The 26,387-nt window shown below is 41.2% G+C and overlaps 1 protein-coding gene across 1 annotated transcript; it reads right to left on the bottom strand.

The window, feature by feature from the left end:
* Nucleotides 1-100: 100 nt before the first annotated feature.
* LOC139459177 (C-type lectin domain family 4 member D-like) lies at nucleotides 101-17,962 on the bottom strand. The gene is made up of 4 exons (XM_071240630.1): nucleotides 17,651-17,962; nucleotides 5,088-5,169; nucleotides 3,906-4,067; nucleotides 101-321 (listed from the first exon to the last, which is right to left on the bottom strand). The coding sequence occupies exons 1-4, from the start codon at nucleotides 17,960-17,962 to the stop codon at nucleotides 101-103; spliced, it is 777 nt and encodes a 258-aa protein (XP_071096731.1).
* Nucleotides 17,963-26,387: the final 8,425 nt, after the last annotated feature.

Below are 26,387 nucleotides of genomic sequence, written 5' to 3'. Positions count from 1 at the left end.
AACGTCTCGTCGGCTGAAATATTGCCGATGTGTCGTTAAATATTGACTCACTATATCAGTACATGTGCACAAACCAAATTGCAATTCAGATGTATGGTGTTTAAAACGACTTTTCACAGATAGAGTAGATGTTATCTGTGCATGGGCGGTCTTTCCATCCTTCGCCAAATTTCCACACAAGGCAGTCCTGACCGGGCGTGCTTGTTGGTTGTCCGTGTTTCCAGTACGTGAAGTTTAGGGGACTCCCATCAACCCATCTCCAGCTGCCTTGCTCCTGTATATCCGAGGCTCCGATGTAGAACTTGGTGAGGAAGATGTCTCCTGAAGTAAGGATTACAGCCTCAAAATACATACCTACCTGAGACGCAATATCTGTTGGTTGGTTGGTTTGTTCTTTGACGCCGCGCTCAGCAATATTCCAGCTATATGACGGCGGTCTGTAAATAATCGAGTCTGGACAGACAATCCAGTAATTGATACCATGAGCATCGATCCATGCAATTGGAATCGATGATATGTATGAACCAAGTCAGCAAGCCTGATTACCCGATCCCGTTAGTCGACTACATGTATGTCATCTCAATTTATTTTGTCATGTCTATCTCAGGCATGTATGTCATCTCAATTTATTTTGTCATGACTTTCTCAGGCATGTATGTCATCTCAATTCATTTTGTCATGTCTTTCTCAGGCATGTATGTCATCTCAATTTATTTTGTCATGTCTATCTCAGGCATGTATGTCATCTCAATTTATTTTGTCATGACTTTCTCAGGCATGTATGTCATCTCAATTTATTTTGTCATGTCTGTCTCAGGCATGTATGTGATCTCAATTTATTTTGTCACGTCTTTCTCAGGCATGTATGTCATCTCAATTCATTTTGTCATGTCTTTCTCAGGCATGTATGTCATCTCAATTTATTTTGTCATGTCTATCTCAGGCCTGTATGTCATCTCAATTCATTTTGTCATGTCTTTCTCAGGCATGTATGTCATCTCAATTTATTTTGTCATGTCTTTCTCAGGCATGTATGTCATCTCAGTTTATTTTGTCACGTCTTTCTCAGGCATGTATGTCATCTCAAATTATTTTGTCATGTCATGTCTATCTCAGGCATAATGGTGCAACTTGGTGAAGGATGAATTATGTTTATGCTTTTTTTTGTTGATTTCAGCTATATGACGGCGGTTTGGAAATAATTGTGTAAGGACCAGTTAATCCAGTGATTGACATCATAAGCATCGATCTTAGATTGGTTGGTTTTTGTTTTACGCCGCACTCAGCAATATTCAAGCTATATGACGGCGGTTTGTAAATAATCGAGTCTGGACCAGACAATCTTGTGATTGATATCATGAGCATCGATCCACGCAATTGGGATCGATGGCATGCTTCACCAATTCTAACCCGGATCTTCACAGATCAATGTTTATGCAGTAACTGATGTCACGGCTTGTTAATAATTGAGTATAGGTAAGAGAAACCAGTGGTTAATAGTATGAGCAAATTCTCAAGTCGTCGGGGTATCATTTCTACATAACTAGAAAACAACCAAGTCACCGAAGTGTTGGCAGCAGTTTACGCAGAATGCGTATGTTACTTTCTGCCTAGCCCAGACAGGCTACGTGCAATGCAGACAACTTAATGTCCCATATTTGCCCTTGCTGTTTCCATTTGGTCGGGACCGCCTCCGAGGTCTAGTGGTTGAGCGTCCGTCCGGAAGAGCTGAAGGTTTGGGGTACGATCCCCGGCCGCGTCATACCAAAAGACGTTAAAAAATGATACTTGTTGTTACCCTTGTGAGGTTGTTCCCGGTACTGGACAGCTTCGCCCGAACGCAACTGTCCCCAACAGTAGTGTGTAGCTGCACGTGGTATCATGGACTATGACGCGTGATCCGATTTCGATTGTAACCAGTCTCGTTATTGTCCTTGTCAGGTAAACGTCTTGTGTTCGTACCTCTGTGTCGTATGTTATATGGGCCTGAAGACCTTACAATGGTGGCAGCGGTGTTGAAGCGTGAACTCATGAAAGAACTTTGAAGGAGAAATTCAAGGAATGTGCTCTTCATCGAACTGTATCGTGAGTTTGTTCCATTTTGCCATTTTGACCTTTTGGTTGAACTTTTTCGTCTACTTTGTGATTGACGTTGAACATTTGAGCAAGAATACTATTCCATTCATCATGGCTAAAGGTGGTACAGGTCAAGAACATTCTGGTGATAAAAAGCACTTCAGAATTCCTTTGTTTGTCCACCGTCTTCAGATCAAGGTTGATGAAGCGTACCCCTCATTCGCAAAATCAAACAAAAGTGAACTTTGTGCTCAAAGATTTTTTGATGGCTCGTCTAGTAAGAAATTGAAAGAACAACTGAACATTGCTATTTGTCAGCAATCTAAATTTCGGAAATTTGATGCTCTGGTAGACATAGCTAGACGTCTTGCGGGTTCTCTGTGTGAGGACAATGATAAGTCTGTGTTTCTTATCAAGTGTAATTATTGCAAGAAGCCAGGTCATAAAGAGTTACAAAAAGAAACGAGATTTAGGTTCATCAAATAGTCACAGCAGATATTTTTTTTCAAAATCAGCGGCAGCTGATCGTCGTGATTCAGAGTCAAGTGATAAGTCAAGGTACAGAAACGTTCGGTGTTATAACTGTCGAAAATATGGACATATTGCGACTAATTGTCCAGATAAATCCCCGGTACACTGTTTCTTCAGATACCAACAGTAACTTTTCCCCAAATCCTCAAAATTCACCAACCACCAAAATCCGTCTTGGTAGCGAGTCTTTCACTGCAGTCATAGATAGTGGAGCAAGCGTCTCGTGCATAAGTGTGTCTTTGCTCTAGAGAGCTTTTCCAAATAGTGTTTGTCTTGAAGAGAACATCTAAATAAACTGATCTGTGTGATTCAACATACAGATTAGTGGCGATATCTATGATTGTAGATTCCATGTGTTTGATGTTCGTGATGACCATTTGTTGCTAGGATGGGACTTTATGTGTAGGTTTGAGGAGATAGTGTTGAAGCCAAAGGAAAAGTCAGCCGACTTTAGAAATATGGTTACTGATGGCAGTGTACACACAGCGTATGGTGCATGTAGTACTAGGTGGCTTTACTCGTGATCATGTATTGGTGTATTTGGACGATGTGTTGGTCCATTCCCCTACACCTTTGAATACTTTGCGACTGGTATTTGACAAATTTACATCCACTGGTGTTACTTTGAAGGCAGACAAACGTTTCTTCTTCATGGAAAGTGTCCAATATCTTGGTTATGAGATTTCTGCTTCAGGTGTTAGTCCGGGTAAGAAAGGTTTAGAAGCAATCATGCAGTTTCCGGTTCCGACTTCATGGGAAGAGGTTCGTTCGTTGGTAGGTCTTGCAACGTACTTTCAGAGGTTTATTCCAAATTTTTCAGTTCTTATTATGCCCCTCAGTCGTATTGTTGAAAAGCGTGTCTACTGTTGACAGTTGACACATCAGGAATCTTTTGAAAGGCTCAAATTGATCTTGACGTCTAACCCTGTTTTGAAACGTCCTGATTTCAGTGCAGAGGCGTCGCAATTCGTTATACACACTGATGCAAATAAGACAGGTTTGGAAACATTGAAAAGAAGATGTCTGTTTTTTTTTGTCAAAGATGATATGGAATACTTTTTAGTATTTTCAGATCATGCCAAATAAGGGGCTAAAGACTGGTCGGCATCAGTCCGGACTCGTATAAGAGAGCACACGCACACGCACGCACACGCACACGCACACACGTCGCTATATAAGTGCAATGATCTTGGACGCGACGTTAAACCCAATTTTACCTTACCTCACCTCACCATTTTGTCAAATTCACTATTAACAAATTGTGTATAGGAATGTCTAAAAGCTGACTCAAAACATACCGGCCGCGTTAATCAATGCTGTCAGGAAGTTGATCTTCTCAATTGAGTCCACAATTGCCAGATGTCCTCCAAATGAAGACATACAGTTCAGCCTTGCCGTGTCCCACACAGACTTATTAAGAACAAGAATGTAGGGATGATCGCCATTAATAGACACCGGAGCTAAAATATGGAACAGACAGATATACTGTATTACAGAGAGAAAGACACATCACTGTTTAGATCTTTGGTCCAGAATACAGAATGTTGTCATGTATGTATGTTACGTTTCCACAGCATTTTGACTACAATGTTGGTTTGTTTGTTTCATGCCAAAGTCAGCAATAGGTAAGCTATATGACGGCGACCTGTTAATATTCGAGTCTGGACCAGAGAAACCACTGGTTGATATAACGAACAACGTCCCACGCCGTCTGGGTACGATGACATATTAGTCAACAAGTTTAACGACAAACGTGAAGATCCGGATCAGAATAGGTCTTCAGCAACCCATGCTTGCCATAAATGACGACTATGCTTGTCGTAAGAGGCGACTAACGGGATCGGGTGGTCGGGCTCGCTGACTTGGTTGATGCATGTCATCTATCCCAAATGCGTGGAGACCGCCTCCGTGGTCTAGTGGTAGAGCGTCCGCCCGGAGAGCGGAAGGTCCGGGGTTCGATCCCCAGCCGCGTCATACCAAAAGACGTTTAAAGATGGTTCTTGTGGTTACCCTGTCTGGCGCTCGGCATTAAGGGGTTAAAACAAGGACTGGTCGGCTCGGAGTCAGTATACTGTGTCTGAGTGGGGTATGCATGTTAAACTGCGGCATGGTATCTCAGTGGGCTAGCACTATAAATCGGCATCAGTCCGGACTAGTACAAGCAGCAACACACACATACACGTGCATGCACGTCGCTATATAAGTGCAATAATCTTGGACGCGACGTTAAACCCCATTTCACCTCACCTCACCTCACCAAATGCGTGGATCGATGCTCATGATATCAATCACTAGATTGTCTGGTCCAGACTCGATTATTTACAGACCGCCGTCATGTAGCTGGAATATTGCTGAGTGCGGCGTTAAACAACAAACCAAAGCCAACTTGGAGGTTCATACTACCCAACAAATTGTATACACCGAGCTGTACCGTGTGGATGCCCCTAAGGAATACTTTCACGAAACTATAAAATACTTGCAGCATGCAGCGACGCCTGTTCTGTCCACAGTACATCTGTCATGTACATCGCACGTCACTGCACTGCAGGGTCCAGCCAAGCTCTGATGAAGTGAAAACAGACAGTGAGTGAGTTGGGATTAACGCCGCATTTAACAGTATTCCAATTATATCGCGGCGTTTCGGCTTAATGTTGGAGAAAAGCCCGTAGTGATTCAGGTCTCCGACGTTTACCACTGAAACCCACGAGCACGTGTATGGAAAACGAACGTGTAAATACCAATATTTGGTATAAGTGACATATAAAATCATGCCATATATAAGGCCATTATGTCATGAGGGCTGGTCAAAAGTTCTAAGCCTTACTGTCAACTATGGCCCACAACAAAGTGAACTAGTCAATGTAGTACATTGTTTGAGTTGGTCATTGCAAGTGTATTTGGTCTCTACCTATATACCTATAATATTAGAAAAGAGTATATTAAATTTAGTAAATACATCAGAAATGACAGTGCAGTAAGCATATTCATAAATATTATGAACACTCAAAATACACAAACAATAAGTGATCTGTTTATACCTATTTAATGTGCAAGAAATATGAAATATGTTCCTATAATACCTATTTTGCAAGAATGCTACATACGATATGTATGTAAGTATATATATATATGTGTGTGTGTGTGCCAGTGTGAGTGTCAGTGTGTGTGTGTGTCAGTGAATGTGTGTATGGATGTAAAATAGCGCTAAGAAATGAAACCTTTATATGACTGTAGTTTGCGCCACTGGCCTCTATACTGAATAAAATTGTCTTGTCTTGTATTTGGTCTGTTGAGGACGTTTGTATATTAGTCTCAGCCAGTTGAATGGTCACAGAAATGGAAAAGAACGAGTACCAAGCAGTCATCAAGTTTTTAACTTTAGAGAAACGTATTCCCCAAGAAATTCATGACTGCATGTCACAAGCGTATGAGGTTCCCAAGCTAGTCCACTGTTAAACGTTGGGCAGCTATGTTTACGGATGGAAGAACAAGCCCTGATGATGACCCTAGGTCTGAACGTCCCTCAAATCCAACAATGAATATTCAATCAAGGAGATCTGATACTGTCAGATAGACGTATTACCATTGCTGAACTTGAGGAAGACACAGGTTGTTGGTTGGTTGGTTTGTTGTTTAACGTCGCAATATTCCAGCTATATGATGACTGTCTGTAAAATAATCGAGTCTGGACCAGACAATCCGGTGATTAATATCATGAGCATCGATCCACGCAATTGGGATCGATGACATGTATCAACCCAGTCAGCGAGCCTGACCACCCGATCCCGTTAGTTGCCTTTTACGGCAAGTATGGGTTGCTGAAGACCTATTCTACCCCGGATCTTCACGGGTACGGTGGCAAAATTTCTAAATTCTGATCTTAAGAGAAATAGAACTAACATTGCTAGAAACAAATAGTTTATTGTGGAGGGTTTCATACAAAATGGTGGCGCCTTGACAAGACGATCTGATCGATTATCAAGATATATATTGTAATAAAACGGGTCTTACCTCTTGAAGTGCATCAAATTACCGGAGCACTTTGATTAAGAGTATGAAAAGATTTGAAAAAAATATCTGTCGACGCCCAGTTGACACACGGTACACATTCTTTTCTAATACTGCAGTCGACTCGCTGAAATCCATGTAGTTAACGAATCGGATATCTAGTTCGTTACGCGATTTTGATAGACTATGACTCGTTAGTCTAGCCAAAATATTACTCCGGAATTCTAGCCTAGTTCGGCAAGGGGTGAAACGGTGTAAGGTGCCAAAATCTACCCCCCTTCAGAATATACCCGGGTAGATTTTGGGGACTTCCCAGAATCTACCCCGGGGTATAATCTGGGAGCTCCTCCCAGAATCTATCCGGGTTATAGCTATAATCTAGGAGCTCCGTGAATCTACTGCAGCCCTATTTGATTTAAGCATATTTATTTCATGAATGTACTTGAAGTTTTCTTTTGGGGTATGTATCTAACTCAGTCTTGATCTCTCCTGGTCAATTGCTTTAATAACATTGTCATCTGATTAAGTTTACATAAATGCCTATTCAGTACACATCTAATTAGTTTTAAAACATTCATATCCCAGAATCTAACCTCCAGTCAGTCAGAAAAAAACTCCAGTCAGCCCTGGACGGAGTAGATCAGTGGTGCAATAAATGGGGATTCACCCTTTCAAGTGAAAAAACTGTTGGAGTTCTATTCAAATGCCGGGGGAAAGATGCTGTGATACCCCGTGTTTCCATAAAAGGCAAACCTATCAAATTCGAAAAATCTGCAATATTTCTTGGGGTGATCCTTGATCAACACCTCAATTGGCGCAAACATATAGAATATGTGGAAAACAGATGTCAAAAAGACCTGAACGTATTACTGGCAATTTCAGGCACATCTTGGGGCACATCGAGGGACACTCAGCTGGACCTCTACAAATCTCTTATCAGATCAAAAATTTACTATGGTTGTGGGGCCTTTCATTCAGCATCAAATACTGTCTTGAGGCGACTAGACAGAAAACAATACAAGGCCCTAATGCTGGCCACAGGCGCAGCAACAGGCACCTCACTAGAAGCACTACAAGTAGAAATGGGAGAACTCCCATTGAAATTAAGAAGAGAGCAGGCAATATTATCGTTCTGGGGATGAACATCAAACCCTTTGGTTAAAAAGATATGGCAAGACAAAAACACTCGCGATGAAGCTCTAGCTCGAAAAAATCCCTCACTAAAGCCATCTGGGATATTAGTATGTGAACTCATTCAAAGTCACAATTGTGATGACATTCAGCCTTCAGAAAGTCACTACAAAGGGTTACACCCTCCCTGGACTTTAAAAACTCCCAAAGTTGACACTGCTTTAACATCAGAAGTCACTAAAAAAGAAAACCCAACCCTACTACGATCAGTAGCTATCACTAAAATTCAAACTACCTGGGACAGCTGGGCCTATATATACACTGATGGATCCAAGAATCCTACCAATAACAGTGCTGGTTACGGGATCCATATCCACAGCTCCAAACCCCAAGCACATTCAGTTTGCTTGCCTGATGGTCAGTCAGTATTCACGGCTGAATTGGAGGCAATTCATCATGCACTCAAACTCATACCGGAATTTCCGAAAGCAAAGGCAGTCGTCCTATCAGACTCGCTAAGTGCACTTCAAGCCATCAGTGGCAGAAACTCAAACTCCAGGCTAAACACAGTCAACAATATTTTATACGAATATACAAAACTATCGGACCAAGGGCAACAGGTGGAGCTGTGTTGGATTCCCTCTCACATAGATATTCATGGAAATGAAAAAGCAGACTCACTGGCGAAGCTAGCTCTAGACAATGCGGATATACAGCCTATTCCTTTTAGTAAACTAGAGATAAAAAGCAAAAGCAAAGCCTCCATAGCAGAAAGATGACAAGCCCAATGGGACACAAGTAAGATCGGCAGATGGCTATACAAAATTCCACCCAAGGTCCAACAAAAGCCAAACTCATACTCAAATGAAAGGAAAAATTAAATTGCTATCTCACGCCTCAGACTCGGTCACAAAAAGCACTATGACAAGGTTTGTTCATTTTGCAATCAGGCTGAAACCATTGATCACCTGTTACTAGAATGTCAAGACCATGCCCCAGCCTGGGCTAGGTTAAAACAAGAATTGCAGTTAGATCCGCTATCTGTCATAGATCTCCTGAAGCCAAAAGATGCAATGGCGAAGGCTAAACTACCTCTACTTCTGAGAGATGGACAGCTACTCAAACGTATATAAACAGAGCAGCCAAGGATAAAAATGAAATCATATCAATATAAGAAAATAGAAATCATATGAATACAAAAACAGAAATTATGTGAACACCAAACTCACAATAGATATGTGTACCCTACACAGGAGTCCCAAAGAGGGACAGGTCAGCCGAAATTGCTTAGGCAGAAGGCGACCACTTAAACACTTAATGCAACAACGACAGGGCTGCAGTAGATTCTTGGAGCTCCTAGATTATATTTATAACCAGGGGTAGATTCTGGGAGCTCCCAGGTTATACCTCGGGGTACATTCTGGGAACTCCCAGATTATACCCCGCGGTAGATTCTGGGAACTCCCAGAGTATACCCCCGGGGGTTGACTCTGGGAAAGGGGGTAGATTCTGGAAGGCCCCAGAATCTACCCGGCTATACTTTGAAGGGGGGGGAGGGGGTATACTTTCAGACTTTACAACAGGACTTCTATAGTCAGTTAACTTCCTTGCCTCGGGACGATGTCTTTAGATATGACGATCCATTTCACATCGGCACACACACTTTAGGCACATGACATGAGCATCGATCCACGCAATTGGGATCGATGACATGTATCAACCAAGTCAGTGAGCCTGACCACCCGATCCCGTTAGTCTCCTCTTACGAGAAGCATAGTCGCCTTTTTACGGCAGGCATTTGTTGCTGAAACCTTTTCTACCCCGGATCTTCACGGGTCTACCTCTTCATTAACAGCAGAATATTTCTACTTTCTGGCTAAACTTGCAACAATCGCCCGTAACTAGTGGAAAGATGTTAAGTCCTGTCATCGAACCATTAAGGCAACAGAGGCGCAAGTCCCTTAGTGTGGTGACCTCACTGCTGGCGATTTAAAAACCCCATTTCATATTGTCTAAAAGTCAATTTGTGATTTATTGATAGTCAGTACTGTTCTAGGATGACTGTGCTTTTAGTAGAGTTACTTTGCATTAATTGTTCCAAATAATCAATATGACTGGAATATTGCCGACGTGACTTTATATTTTAAGTCACACATTCGCTTCGCAGTGCGATGCCACACAATGAGTCAAGTGCATAAGCGTGACCATCAGACCCATTAAATCGCCTCTTACGTTTGTTTGTTTGTTTGTTGTTCAAGGACGCACTCAGCAATATTCGAAGTGTGTATTTCAGTATAATGGGCCTCATGGCCTACAGTACAAAAGATCCATACATATTTTATAGAACAAATGTGAAATTTCATCCAATTACAACGTGCATGCATGCGTGGAACAAAATGTCATACAAGGATTTGTTTGTACAGTTTCAGACAATAAGGAAATTAAATTTCTCTTAAGGAACAGAGCAATTCTTTTTTTTTGTACATGTACATCACTAATTGCCATTAACAATTTAAACTTATCCTCTGAAGGAAATTTATGAAAATATGATGGTATAAATTTTTGCGACTATTTCTGTATGCCGGGCATACCAATTAAAAATGATACTCATCTTCTTTAACTGCCAAATCACATTTTTCACAAAAACTTTCTATAACATTTGAGGAATTAAATCAATGGGGGATCGTAATTTTTGAATATTCAAGTGGTGAGAAGAGCATCTTAATTTACACAATCCTAATCAAATCCTTGTGTTCTAAATATAGAATATAGGATTCGGGAGTTAACAGTGTCTTGAAACTAGAATATCTTTCTAAAACAAGAGAATTTTCTACTTTTCTATGCCAATTTTGAATTCCAATTTCCTTACACCATTGTTAGAACTGCTGCAGAAATGCCTCCACATCCCCATACGATTGCATAATCCAAACATAGGAAAAACCTGTATTGAACAAAAGTTCCCGAACGTGACTGACCCAGTTTACTCTTCCTAACTCATCAGGGGAATATATGGCATAGCAGGTGATGTTAAAAACATTAAACGCTTGCGTTCAGGCTCTCTATTGATTGAATGATATAGAAAACAGCAGGCTACAAACCTGATGTCAACAGAAATGTTTGTTGGAGTCTCGGTTTCTGTCACAGCGCACAGAACACTGAACACCAGTAAAGGCATTGTGAGAGACCGTGATCGTTTGTTAGCTGATATGAGTGAATTTGACATTGTATGTGAAATGAAAGATCAAGGAGTTATCAATGTCAAACGATTTACAAGCCGCAGAAACAATGAAACTATTCAAACAAACACCTACCTATTTTCGTTCTCCTCTCCTACCGCTCCAAAATCAATCAAGGTAGGTTATTGCAATGTTACAGTTGACACCTATATTCCCAATCCGCTGAGATGCTTTAAATGTCAAAAGTACGGCTATGGTGTCAATACCTGCACAAAGGCTGTTACATGTGCTCACTGTAGGGAGACCACTCATGTAACGGAGGACTGTGATAGTAATTTCAAAAAGTGTGCCAATTGTTCAGGGAGTCATTCATCTTTTTCTAAAGATTGTTCTATTTGGAAAAAAACAAATGGAAATAAATAAAATTAAGTTCACCAGGAACATTAGCTTTGCTGATGAAAAAAACCTTGTTGACGACAAAGCAGCAGCAGAAACTTATGCTTCTGTCACTAGAACACCCACTCAATCCACCCCAAAAGTAACAACATCGTCTATGAAGTGTCAAACTGACTTGACTTGGGTTAAAAGTGACACACCTCAGATTGTCGCAACTGAACAGTCCACACAGACCACTAAATCTGGTCCTGGCACACAGCTGCTATCTCAAGTTCGCTCACAGTCATCTTTTCAGAATTCTTCAATATCTCAGGAACCAACATCTCAGCCTGCTCAACAACCTCGCTCTGAATCAGATTTGAAACTTGCCAAAAGCAAAATGAAACCAAAATCAGAAACTTCAAAAAATTATCAAAGAGGCAGAGCCTCAAAGGGGTCAGAAAATCCGATCCAACTTTTTAATAAGTTTGGATCCCTGGCGGACATGGATGTGTCCGAAAACATCCATCCTAGGGCACATAGCTTGTCGCCCTCCAAGAAAGTGCGGGGTAGATCCCCCATCAATCCCCCGAAGAGATAGTGTCTTTTAATAATATTGTACAGTGGAATTGTAGAGGACTACGGACTAATTTTAACGAATTACATCTATTAGTTCAGGATTTAAAACCTTCGGCATTCTGTCTACAGGAGACTTATCTAAAGCAGACAGATACTTTTAACTTACGCCAATTTCAAGCATATCATTATTTTCTTTCCTACTGGTGATAGGGCCACTGGAGGATTTTCAATCATAGTTAAGAATGATGTTATCCACAGTCCAATTATACTCAACACAAATCTCCAAGCTGTTGCAGTGCGACTAACTTTGAACGTTGTTTTTACTCTGTGCTCACTGTATATTACGCCTTCTTCAGCTCCCAGGCTGTCAGATCTTCAAGCTCTCAGATCTTCAAGCTCTCTATGATGAACTACCTAAACCCTGTATAATCATGGGTGATCTAAATGGCCACAACCCCCTCTGGGGTGGTACACACACTAACACTAATAGTAAAATCCTTGAGGATTTATGCATTTTTAATGATGAATCTAGCACTTATCTGCATCCTGCAACTGGGACCTATTCTTCTCTCGATTTGTCACTAACTGATTCTGACCTTCTCAATGAATTTGAATGGTCGGTACACAATGACCTTTGTGGAAGTGACCACTTCCCAACTATGATTAAAACAATAATTCCATCTGTTCTTCCACCTTCAACCAGATGGAATTTTGAAAAGGCAAATTGGCCTTTATTTCAAACTCTATGCATAAACAAAATAACTCCTGATTGTTTCAGTAATGTTGCTGATCCTATTCAGTTGTTTTCTGACGTTGTAAATGAAATTGCCAATGAATGTATTCAAAAGTCCTCTACAAATCCGCATGTTCGTAAACCATGGTTCAACACTGATTGTAAACAAGCTAGGAAAGCTAGAAAAAAGGCAGAAAAATATTTCCGCCACCACCAAACTGTCCATAATTTAAATAACTTTAAAATGTTAAATGCTAAAGCCCGTCTCAACTTTAAGCAAAATAAACGCCACTCTTGGCGGACCTTTGTTTCCAAATTAAACTCCAGAACACCAATGTCTAAAGTGTGGAATATGGTGCAAAGGATAAAGGGTAAAGGATCAACACGTAATGTTCATCATCTCAAGGTGGGTGACACACTATTGACCAATAAATGCGATATAGCGAACAAATTAGGAGAAACTTTCAATAAACATTCGTCCTCATCAAATTATACCCCTAAATTTCAAAAGTTTAAAGAACAAGAAGAAAGAAAGAAAATTAATTTTAAATCCGATAATGGTGAGGATTATAATGAAGTATTTTCCATTCATGAGCTAAATACTGCCTTAGGGCAAGCTCATGATACTGCTACAGGTGCTGATAATATCCAATATCAGTTACTGAAACATTTACCTGACCCGTGTTTAGAAACCCTATTGAATCTATTTGATACTATCTGGACAACGGGAAATTTCCCCTCATCGTGGTGGAATGCTGTTATAATACCAATACCAAAACCTGGCCGGGATCACACTGATCCTTCAAATTATAGGCCAATATCGCTTACTAGCTGTGTTTGTAAGACCATGGAGAGAATGGTCAATAATAGATTAATATGGTACTTAGAAACAAATAATCTAATAACAAATATTCAATGTGGTTTCAGGAAAAATAGAAGTACTATTGACCATTTAGTTAGATTAGAATCATTTGTAAAAAATGCTATCATCAATAAATAACACACTGTATCTATATTTTTCGATTTAGAAAAAGCATACGATACGACCTGGAAACATGGAATTTTAAAGGATCTTCATGAGATGGGGTTGAGAGGCCGTTTGCCTTCTTTTATATCTCAGTTTTTAACAGATAGACATTTCCAGGTACGTGTGGGATCCACTTTGTCTGATTTTTACGATCAAGATCAAGGTGTCCCCCAAGGTAGCATCTTATCAGTAACGTTGTTTAGTATAAAGATTAATAGTTTAGCTAAGGTTTTGAATGACTCCATTGATGGGTCATTATTTGTTGACGATTTTAATATATCATGTCGAGGTAAAAATATGAACACGATTGAAAGACAGTTGCAACTTTGTCTAAATAAAATTAATAATTGGGCAGAGCAGAACGGCTTTAAATTTTCTAAATCTAAAACTAATTGTATCCATTTCTGTCGAAAATATCAACCACATAAGGACCCAGAATTACATCTAGCTGGATCTCCAATAAAAAGTCTTAAAAGAAACTAAATTTTTAGGAATAATTTTTGATCATCACCTTACTTTCTTACCGCATATTAAGTATTTGAAAGCTAAATGTCTGAAGGCACTAGATTTATTAAAAGTCGTTTCTAATTCCAAGTGGGGAGGAGATCAGGCGACCTTCCTTCACTTATATAGATCCCTTGTTCGTTCTAAACTTGACTATGGCTCCATCATTTAAGGTGGAGCCTGTAAAAGCAATCTCAAACTTTTAGATTCCATCCACCATCAAGGTCTAAGACTCTGTCTTGGATCTTTTAGAACATCCCCTATTGACAGTTTATACATTGAAGCTGATGAACCTTCTCTTAAACAACGCCGTATAAAACTATCGTTGCAATACATAACTAAATTATATTCAAACACGTCCAATCAAGCTTACAACTGCGTTTTAAATCCTCTTCATGAGGATATTTTCATTAAAAAGTCCTCCCTTATTCCACCACTAGGAATCAGAATTAAAACTTTCATTTCTGCTGCAGGACTTGAGCTCCAGAATATATCTCCTTTCCGTCTGCTTTCTTCTCCTCCTTGGCAATTGGTAAAGCCACAGGTAGATCTTACCTTATCTAAACTAAAGAAATCTGACACCAACCAACTACAATATCAACAGGAATATAATCAGTAACGTAGCGAATATAACACTTACAAATCAATATTTACAGATGGATCCAAGGATGGAGGTGCTGCTGCCAGCGCCACCGTCATTGGATCCAGAACTATATCAATAGATTACCTGATGACTCTTCAATTTTTACTGCTGAATCAAAGGCCATTTTAACTGCTCTAGAATATATAAATAAACACTCTAAACATAAGGAATTCATTATTTTTTCGGACTCCTTATCATGTCTTCAGGCAATAAAAAAAACTTCGTGTCAACATCCAATTTTACTTAACATCATTGAGTTACATAATCTTGCTACTGGCCAATACGACATCCTTTTTTGTTGATTACCCAGCCATGTCAGAATTGTTGGTAATACAATGGCTGATGCTGCTGCAAAAGCAGCACTCAACAAATCTGTGACACCACTTCTTCTAACCTACAGTGATTATAAACCTGTTATTAGATGTTATATCAGAGAACTAATGCAGAAGAAGTGGGACACCCAAGTGGGTATAAATAAATTACATGCAATAAAAGCAAATATCGGTTATACCTACTTGGGTTGTCAGTCCAGATTTGAAGAGGTCATTTTAAGACGATGTCGTATTGGCCATTCAAGGTACACTCATGAATATATTTTAAAAACTGAGGATCCTCCATTTTGCATCCCTTGTGATGAAAGAATCACGGTCAAGCATGTCCTGCATGACTGTGTTGATTTTTCCATCACAAGGGATAAGTATTTCAAAGTTTCATCCATCACGTAAGTAGTCATTTAATTATTGTTTTTTTAAAAGAAATAGAATTATTACATAAATTTTGATGATATGTTCTGTAAATAATACATATTTTAGTATTGGTAGCGGAAAACTTGTTAACTGAGATTGTTTGTGGCTTTACCCTTGATGGGGGTTGAAGTAGTGTAAAATGATTGTCCCCCTGAGAGGGCATGTCAGACCACGTCCTTCAAAGTAATGTTTTTTCACTACAATTTTAATCGTAGTATATATGTTTATTTAACCTGGCTAAATTTGTCATTAATCGCCAACAGCGGAAAGGATGATGTAAATCCGGCTGGGGTCCATGCAGGTAGCAAAAGTACTGTAAGTCCCCATGGACCCTAGCATGGTGATCTACCTTCCGGTGCTGGCGAACAATAGCCCTTTTTTATATTGTACCGTAATTTATAGTGATATCTTTTTTATAGTTGTATGCTAGTTTTAAATAATAAACTGTGATATTCTAGTAATTTTACTGTCCATCGATGACAGGTTATAATTTAGTTAAAAATGTATGTATTAAAAATGTCACATTTTTCGTCACGATATGGCTGAAATATTGCCGATGTGACGTAAAGCATTAACTCACTCACTCACTTGATGGTAGACCTGGTTTTCAGACGATGTGCACGATCTATTTGGATCACATCCGAGTTTTCCAGCCTCAATGTGTCCCTGAAAAAGTTTCTTACTAAAGATTCTGTCTCTTGCCAAGACTTCCAGGATTAACCACGAAGTCCACGAATCAAGATATTTCCCCTTCTGCTCTGGGCTTCAAGTTTATCTTGATTCACTTCAAGCCGTGAAAGCCTGTCTCTTAGTTTTGCATTTTCTTGTCTTAACTCCTTTTGTTCAGATTGTATATTATCATTGAGATTGTCAAACTTTTTATGCAATGCAATCATCTCTGCTTTGATAGATTTCAAAATCATGTGAACTGATTCATCGCTTTCGTCATCGGGACTACTATCGGCTGACTGACTGAAGGGAAGTTTACTTTGACGAGTTTCTCTCGGGCCAGGATTAAGTTCCACATCGGAACATAATTGCAACAGTTTGCACAGTTTAGAGTCACTATTACGCAGGCAATGAGGACCATCACAATCAAAAGGAAAACACCAGTTGTCGCCAGGGTGAAGCGTTAAAGCGAGTTGTCAAGTCGGTGTACGGGAACTCTTTACCAAACTGCGCGGTATAACGAGCGCAGTGAAATCCATTCAGATAGAGCAAGATATTTACCAGAATGAATATTTGGAGCTGTCTGTTTATTAAACTTCCATATGGTGTCAAATACTTCATTTTGTCCCTATTTTACTTCCGTTTCTGGATGAAACAGCCAATTTTGACCCTCACTGTTCAACACAAACACCCAACTTGCGCGTGCAGTCCGTGTTTCACAATCTGAGTATGGTTCAATCTGACACAGTCGTATTACAAAACATTCCACACTATTTTCTTCGTATTTTTATAAGATTCAGTGTGTACTTACTGATATTCGATACTTGTGACTACTTTGTTGTTGTTTATAACTTGGTGTAGACCTTATCATAGACAAATTTTGAAGACCGACATGAACACGACCGGTTGCTCCCCACGCATGCGCAATCCCTAAGCCCTCGGCAATATTCCAGCTATATGACGACGGATACCCGTGAAGATCCGGGGTAGAATAGGTCTTCAGCAACCCATGCTTGCCGTATAAGGCGACTATGCTTGTCGTAAAAGGCGATTAACGGGATCGGGTGGTCAGGCTCGCTGACTTGGTTGATGCACGGTCATCGATCCCAATTGCGTGGATCGATGCTCATGATGTCAATCACTGGATTGTCTGGTCCAGACTCGATTATTTACAGACCGTCGTCGTATAGCTGGAATACTGCTGAGTGCGGCGTTAAACAACAAACCAACCAACCAACCAATATGACGACGGTCGCCTCTTACGACCAGCATAAGCTGCTCGGGGTCAATTCTAACGCTGAATCTCACGGGTTGCATTAATTTAAAAATTATTTGGTGTATTGTGTTGAAAGTTTTGATTTCCTCTAAATTTACCGCTGACGGATCTGGTTTCGTGAAAATTGTGCGAATAAAACGTTTAACATACCAAGATCAGTTATATTACTTTCTTACCTTACTCCAGGTGCTGATGTCACTAGATACATAGCCATCTTCACTTCTCATTGTTGTACTTGATGAGTTGGTGTCCACATAGTTAAGATAGCAGACATGGCTGAGGATGTGGTAGCTGAACGATCTACATATCCCATGCATTTGGCAGTTCGCTACACACGAGTTTATGCCAGGTGTAGAAAGTATATGGAAAGATGATCTAATAATTCGCGCGTTGTATAGCAAGTGTCCCTCTGGTTGACATGATGCCCGGCAAATGGAAACCCATGTTGAGAAGTAAAACGCCAGCCTCACAAGAACATCGGGAACCATTCTGCATTAACTGACTTCTGTCGTGGAGGGATGGTCATAAGTGACAGTAGTTAGCTTCTGGGGAAACGCTATCGATGCCAAACTCCTCAGCATTGTTGAATCAATAGCATACGCTACCTGTTCTGTTATACATACTGCAGAAACAAATCGATATGCGTCTTCATTATATATCAGCACTGCGGTGTAGCAGATTCAAATCAATCCCTTAACTATTACTAAATAGAGTTTTCAGCCGAGGTTCAGGACTCTCCCTTCTACTGGTCCCAAAACAGTGACTCCAGACTCAGATCACCCCCCTCTACGAGGCTCAAACGGTGACTCCAGACTCAGATCACACCCCTCTACTCAGCTCAAACAGTGACTCCAGACTCAGATCACACCCCTCTACGAGGCTCAAATAGTGACTCCAGACTCAGATCACACCCCTCTACTCGGCTCAAACAGTGACTCCAGACTCAGATCACACCCCTCTACTAGGCTTAAACAGTGACTCCAGACTCAGATCACTCCCCTCTACTCGGCTCAAACAGTGACTCCAGACTCAGATCACACCCCTCTACTCGGCTCAAACAGTGACTCCAGACTCAGATCACTCCCCTCTACGAGGCTCAAACAGTGACTCTAGACTCAGATCACACCCCTCTACGAGGCTCAAACGGTGACTCCAGGCTCAGATCACACCCCTCTACTCGGCTCAAACAGTGACTCCAGGCTCAGATCACACCCCTCTACTCGGCCCAAAACAATTACCCCAGGATGAGATCACTCCCCTCTGCTAGGCCCAAAACAGTTGCCCCAGGATGAGATCACTCCCCTCTGCTAGGCCCAAAACAGTTACCCCAGGATGAGATCACACCCCTCTACTAGGCCCAAAAACAGTTACCCCAGGCTCAGATCACTCCCCTCTACTAGGCACAAAACAGTTACCCCAGGATGAGATCACACCCCTCTACGGGGCCCAAAACAGTTACCCCAGGATGAGATCACACCCCTCTACGGGGCCCAAAACAGTTACCCAAGGATGAGATCACACCCCTCTACTAGGCCCAAAACAGTTACCCCAGGATGAGATCACTCCCCTCTGCTAGGCCCAAAACAGTGACTCCAGACTCAGATCACTCCCCTCTGCTAAGCCCAAAACAGTTACCCCAGGATGAGATCACACCCCTCTACTAGGCCCAAAACAGTTACCCCAGGCTCAGATCACTCCCCTCTGCTAGGCCCAAAACAGTGACTCCAGACTCAGATCACTCCCCTCTGCTAGACCCAAAACAGTTACCCCAGGATGAGATCACTCCCCTCTACTAGGCCCAAAACAGTTACCCCAGGCTCAGATCACTCCCCTCTACTAGGCCCAAAACAGTTACCCCAGGCTCAGATCACTCCCCTCTGCTAGGCCCAAAACAGTGACCCCAGGCTCAGATCACTCCCCTCTACTAGGCCCAAAACAGTGACCACAGACTCAGATCACTCCCCTCTACTAGGCCCAAAACAGTGACCCCAGGCTCAGATCACTCTCCTCTACTAGGCCCAAAACAGTGACCCCAGACTCAGATCACCCCCCTCTACAAGGCCCAAAAGAGTGACTCCAGACTCAGATCACTCCCCTCTACTAGACCCAAAGCAGTGACCCCAGGCTCAGATCACACCCCTCTACTAGGCCCCCAAAAGTGACTCAAGGCTCAAATCACCCCTCTTCACTGGAGATGAAATCTCCCTGTGACACTGATTCACTAATCCCAAGAATCGGAACTGAACTTGTCAAAGTTTCTGTTGCACTAGCAAGGGCGGGGAGAGACGCCATCTTGTAGATTCGCGTTGACGGTCGGATTGGAACTTTCTCCACGATAAAATCACCAATGTCATAATCGAAATGACCAAAGCCACCCTGACCACCTCGGAACAACTCTCCATCAAATTAAGCGTCACATGAAAATGTTTTGTTGCTCATATTAAAGACGAGCGAACTTGCAAAGTTCTTAACAGTTGTAAGTAGCAATCCAACTCGGATGCGCTCATGGGGCGTGGTTGCTAGGAGATTGCGTGGCTAGAAAGGTGGAAAACAAAAGGTTTAAGAAAGTAATAAAGGAAATCCGCAGTGCAATCTAAAAGTATCATGTACAGGATCTTCTTTTAATAACGGACCGCCTCCGTGGTCTAGTGGTAGAGCGTACGCCCGGAGAGCGGAAGGTCCGGGGTTCGATCCCCGGCCGCCTCATACCAAAAGACGTTAAAAGATGGTTCTTGTTGTTACCCTGTCTGGCGCTCGGCATTAAGGGTCTAAAACAAGTACTGGTCGGCTCGGAGTCAGTATACTGTGTCTGAGTGGGGTATTCATGTCAAACTGCGGCATGGTCTGTCAGTGGGCTAGAACTATAAATCGGCATCAGTCCGGAATAGTACAAGCAGCCACACATACACACACGTGCATGCACGTCGCTATATAAGCCCAATAATTTTGGACGCGACGTTAAACCCAATTTCTCCTCACCTCACCATCATTTAATAACAGTATTCACGAAAACATTTCTTTCCTAAAAATGAGGATGAATTTATTAATTCATCCCAAGGTCGTAACCCTGATCACGTGGGTGGGTATTTGGAAGGAATCTTGTGATGATTGTGAAATAATATAAAGTTTTCGTGTCTCAATTTTTCCTGCCGTTGTGGAACATTGCGCACCAATCTAACAAAAAAAGAAATACTACTACATCTACCATTGCTCCGTTATAAAAGAACCAGGTCGAATTTATCTTTCTTCAGGTGTTTATTAAAAATTCGTTTCCGAAACAAAGCGACTCGAACTACATCATAAATTAATTCATAGACTAGACTTTGGTACTAAGTGTTTAAACTGTCTTTATGTCCTAAAATAACTTACACAATTTTTGAAAGACATTTTTAAATAAGTAATATATTTTATTTCGTCCGCCCACTCTCTAGTTAGTTGATGCTTGAGGGGAGAAACACATACAAAAAATACGGATGGCCTCATGCAAATGACACTTGGCATGCCAGTCAACAGGGAATCTGGGTCACTGGGACCCGCCAAGTTTCACGGATCGAGTGACTTCGGCATGAAGAGCTTTCGGACAAGTGAGACTTTGCCAAAACACATTGCTGCTGGGCAATGACGGAAACGACAAAAAAACTACTTTTATCACTTGAAAATATTTTTGACCATTAACAGGGTTTTTAACACGATCGTTGTCATCCTGATTCCAGATGAAGCCAAGACTAACACAACAAAGAGAAACACTGTTGAAATCACCGACTGCCGTACATATTGTGAGAAATGCTATTCATAAACTGCAGATATACCGTACACCACATGATTACGATTGGTGCCGTTATACATATGTTTTTTTTGTTCATTTACACTCCTCTTATTCATGACAACAAACGTATTTCCTTCTCGTCCAGGGAATAGGGCAGAGCTATAATATGTTAGATAAATCGTAAAAATTACACACTATCATTTTATGAAGATGTAAAGACGACATGGCAGGTAGGTTTTGAAACCCAAGACCTACGCGTTTGATTAAAAGTCTTGGAATCGTTTGATGGACATATTTATTACCATTATAACTTACGACGTCCTTGTTGTCGGGGGCACGGGTGGCCCAGTCGTCTAAGGCGCCGCGATTCGCTGTGCAGAGTTTCGTCCTTTGGGCACTCCAGAAACCTATGATTGTGGGTTCGAATCCCGATTCGGCCCGATTATGTTTCTAGCTTTATCAGCACCATACCCGTGCTCGTGGGTTTCACCGAAGTGGTAAATGTCTGAGATCTGCATCACTTCGGGCTTTCCTCCCACATTAAGCTGACACGCCGGAATATAACTGGAATACTGTTAAAAGCGGCGTTAAACCCAACTTACTCACTCCTTTATGTCAAACAGCCTATGTGGGTGGGCGTTTACACGACGTCACCCGTTTACGAATTAACCAATGAAATGTGTGTGTTATCATGTCGTCATTTTGACCTGTCAGATCACTCGTATGAGCTCCGCCCAATTAGAATGCGGTAGTTCCTACCGCAGATGCCGCTTTAAGACAATAATTGCACATGATGCGAATTTTGGAAGCATCTTGTTTGTTTGTTTGTTTGTTCGTTCGTTTGTAAACCAGACAATCCAGTGATTGACAACATGAACATCGATCTACGCAAATGGGGTACGATGACATGCATCAACCAAGTCAGCGAGCCTGGCCACCCAGTCCTGTTAGTCACCTCTTACGACAAGAATAATTGCCTTTTACGGCAAGCATGGGTTGCTGAAGACCTATTCTACCCCGGATCTTCACGGGTCGTCTGAATATGTAACTCACTTGGCTGAAAGTCTTTGCACTTCACATTTCATCTTTGCACTTTGACTATGTCCCTAAATATTTTCAAAATGTATTTCCTCACACTGGACCAATCACCTTCACATACTATTTACAACCACCAATGACCATCTAATTTCTTCAGAGGTTCGAATCTGATTTTTGATATAGCTGCCACGACATCTGTTTCGAAAAACCTCTTTATGACCATTTCTCAAGCATTTTTGTCAAAAATGTTATGACATTTGGTTCATGTCTAGTTCATGTCAGCAGAGGGGCTCAACGCGATATTTAAGCTTAGACCTTTGTTTGACCTTCACACCCTGCTGAAACGAAATACTTCATGTGACCATGACTTCTAAAACTAAAAAAATAATCAAGCCCCAAAACGACACTTACATATGTCTCGTTTCATGGGACGAAAAAATAATCTTCCCTTTTCTTGCAGACATTGTGTGATAGTGTACAGTGTTATAATATATCTTCACCATAGCTTATTTTAAACTTACAAAACTACAAACTGAAACACGAACTAGTCGTTTCTCTTCTCTCATTAAATCCATTTCATCTCGTTTTCTGTACTGTCTCTGCAGCAGTTTGTTGCTTCCACAGCAGACTGTTTTTTCTCCTTTGTGGCGTCATCCGTGGCAGTTGGCGAGTGCTTTGGGACATCTTTTGTTCCCTCGGTGTATCACTGTAGCATCAATCTCTTCCATATTTCATCAAGCGTTTCTGGGTGTTCAGATCCTTAAGTTTCATTGTCATTAAACCGGCTGTTACCACACCTTGTGAAGTGGTGAAACTACTGGCTGTGTGAATAAATTATGCCAAGTTTGTCTTTTATGTGAGCCATCGATTGCTTCTGTAGCTGGTTAAGGTGGTGCTAAGCTCAAAAGGAAGTAGATTCCTGGGTAGAATAGGTCTTCAGCAACCCATGCTTGCCGTAAAAGGTGACTATGCTTGTCGTAAAAGGCGACTAACGGGATCGGGTGGTCAGGCTCGCTGACTTGGTTGATGCATGTCATCGTATCCAAATTGCGTGGATCGATGGTCATGATATCAATCACTGGATTGTCTGGTCCAGCCTCGACAAACCAACCAACCAACCAATATGACGACGGTCGCCTCTTACGACCAGCATAAGCTGCTCGGGGTCAATTCTAACGCTGAATCTCACGGGTCGCATAAATTTAGTTAATGAATCAGGAGAGAGGTAAGATTGAATGCGGAATGGTAGAACCAGGAATGAGTCCAAAATCAATGTTGAGATGATCAATTTGTCACGTAGGCTTTGGTATTTTTTCCGATTACGACACACATAAGTTCATGGTCAGATCAAACGGTTAGCGAATAAAAATGAAACATTGTTACATGTGACAAAGAAAGGTCAGACTCGACACTTTAAAAAGGAGACGTTCAGCACTGGAGAGTGAACGGGGCTTTGGCAGCGACTGAAGCTGTCGACACTAGCCCATTCGCAGTCTGTGACGAGTCTGGCCTGTCTTGTTTAGGAGTTGTCTTTGATGGACTGGAGCGTTATTAAATGTATGTGAGTATAAACCTGATGTTGAGTTCATTCCTTGTATGTCAGGGCAAGTACATGGATGATGGGTGATACAGTTCGGATTTAGAGTCTTTAGACCAATCACTCCTTGACTAAAATGACCAAACGAATTGCAAAGTCACGGCTTACCTTGACTATAACGACACGGAACGACAATAAAATAGGTAATTGTAGTAGAGCTCGGTTAACCCCAAAACGCAGTTACGACAATAGCTGGAAAATTGTTAAGTGCGACGTCAAACAAAACAAACCAACAAACAAACAAATATATCTAGTCTTTGTTTTCAGAAAGTTATATTCATAATTAGAGAACGGGTATTTCACAGGACAGAAACACCTCTACTAAGGTCATTCTCTAACATGGCATGCGCGACCCGTGAAGATCTGGGGTAGAATAGTTTTCTGTAACCAATGCTTCCCGTAAAAGGCGACTATGCTTGTAGTGAAAGGCGACTAGCGGGATCGGGTTGTCAGGCTCGCGGACTTGGTTGATGCATGTCATCGATCCAAAGTGCGTGGATCGATGGTCATGATACAATCACTGGATTGTCTGGTCCAGACTCGATTATTACAGACCGCCGTCAAATAGCTGGACTATTGGTGAGTGCGGCGTTAAACAACACACCAACCAACCAATCTAAAACAAGCTCATACTCATACTGAAATGAAATGAAATTTGCCGTTGCCATCTGACGCATATGAGTCACGCAAAACACGACAAACCAACAAGAAACCAACATGGCATGCACACAAGCAATCAGTATGTTCTATACCACAAGCAACAAACACTATGAATAATGGATTGTGGTGGCATATATTGTTTACTACACAAAGACAACTTTCAGCTCTGTCCCATAAATATCCCACTTTAATGTGAACTAATAGTAGTTGTCTTATCGCAACCACCGAGACACATTGTTTGACAAGTGTTTGACACGCTCTATTACAGGTTTACTTCACGTAAAGACACGTAAATATTTGATGCTGGAACATTTGCCGAGTGCGGCGTTAAACAAGAAACCAAAAACAAAGAAACATGAACTGTGCTGGCGCTTAGTCAGCACACAAAGAATTCTACATGGTTTTATTTACCGCATGGTAACAAGTATTATTTTGTAACGTTTATGTATGATTGGTCGTTAGCAAGTATCTATTTAGTCACCCAGTCCGACAAACATTGTTTGCTAGGGTCCTATATTCTTTCCAGCAGCCCAGGGGGAAACAAGAGGGGATATTAAGTGAATAGGATAGACTAACATCCAGTCCCTGAAATGAACATATCGTACAGAAAAAAACAGTTGTTCAATTATCTTAATAAAAATATAATGAAAGGGAGCCCAGAGACTCTCTTCATTTCCTGATACTGCAGTAATCTAGACTTGCTAAACATTATAGACTTGCATGGGCTGTATTTGATATATATTTGTATCAGGGTCTGTAAGACAGACTATGATCAGGAATCAGAGATAAACCATGAACATACACATAGTCGTCGTGTTTCGTTTGTTGTTTTACGCAGCACACACCATGTGACAATGGTGCCTTCCATGAAGACCTGCGTGGTGACTTGAAATGGGGGCGGCGGGGTAGCCTAGTAGTTAAAGGGTTCGCTCGTCAGACCCGGGTTCGATTCCCCACATGGGTACAATGTGTGAAGCCCATTTCTGGGGTCCCCGCCGTGAAATTGCTGGAATATTGACAAAAGCGTCGTAAAATCATATTCACTCACAATCACATTGGAACAGACCTTATGTATAATGATCTCAATTTTGAAGCGATTGATTGGTACAAAGGATGAATAATGCACAACTAGCTTGCACAATAACAAATACATGTTAACCATATGGAAACTGGAAACAATTTATTGATTTCACAGAAAGTCGTAAAATCTTTATTTCCAAAAATGAAGCAAAAAATATTCAGGATAAAAAATGAAAGTACCTTTTCACCCTTTAATGTTGTGCCACATATTTACTATCATTTGGCCTCGAAGTGATATTGACCAATCAGAGAGCAGAACTGCTAACCGTATATAAGCCCGTATACCGTCAGCAAAAATCCAAGATGGTTGTTGCTGAACTGATATGAGACCGTATACCGTCAGTAACAGCCATTTTTGATTAACACACCACCTCACATATTTCACATGGAAATTATGTTTTGTGCTTTATTATCATCATTGATTAAAGAAACCACGTTCGTGAGATATTGATACAATTATGGAGAAAAAAATTCAGAGCGGTGGTTACTGATTTACAAATAGAACATGACATAGGATGACGTCCCATAGCAAAATAATGGATAGCAGCCCGTCGTTAGGAAAAAGCGGACTGCGTTAAAGTTACACTTGCCCGCACATTTCTGATATTTCTATTCTGAACAACAAAAGTTCCTGTGACATTGAATAAGATTTAATGCAAATCTATGCTTTTTCCAACTCTGAAACAATTTAGGTTTGCAACAGATAAAAGAATCCCATAAGTGTTCAAATGGTTTTATGTGCCATACTGACTTCAGAAAATGCGTGATTTCA

Source organism: Haliotis cracherodii, unplaced genomic scaffold (assembly GCF_022045235.1).
Source record: "Haliotis cracherodii isolate W230 unplaced genomic scaffold, xgHalCrac1.p SCAF_13, whole genome shotgun sequence".
NCBI lineage: Eukaryota > Metazoa > Mollusca > Gastropoda > Lepetellida > Haliotidae > Haliotis > Haliotis cracherodii.
This window is presented reverse-complemented; position numbering and strand designations above follow the sequence as displayed.

Excerpts from the sequence above, each read along its gene's own strand:
- LOC139459177 (XM_071240630.1), bottom strand. The coding sequence starts at position 17,962 with ATGGTTCCCGATGTTCTTGTGAGGCTGGCGTTTTACTTCTCAACATGG. Across the intron at positions 5,170-17,650 it reads ACATCAGCACCTGGAGTAAG|AGCTTGGCTGGACCCTGCAG; the intron begins GTAAGAAAGTAA and ends TCACTTCATCAG. Across the intron at positions 322-3,905 it reads AGCATTGATTAACGCGGCCG|GAGACATCTTCCTCACCAAG; the intron begins GTATGTTTTGAG and ends TCCTTACTTCAG.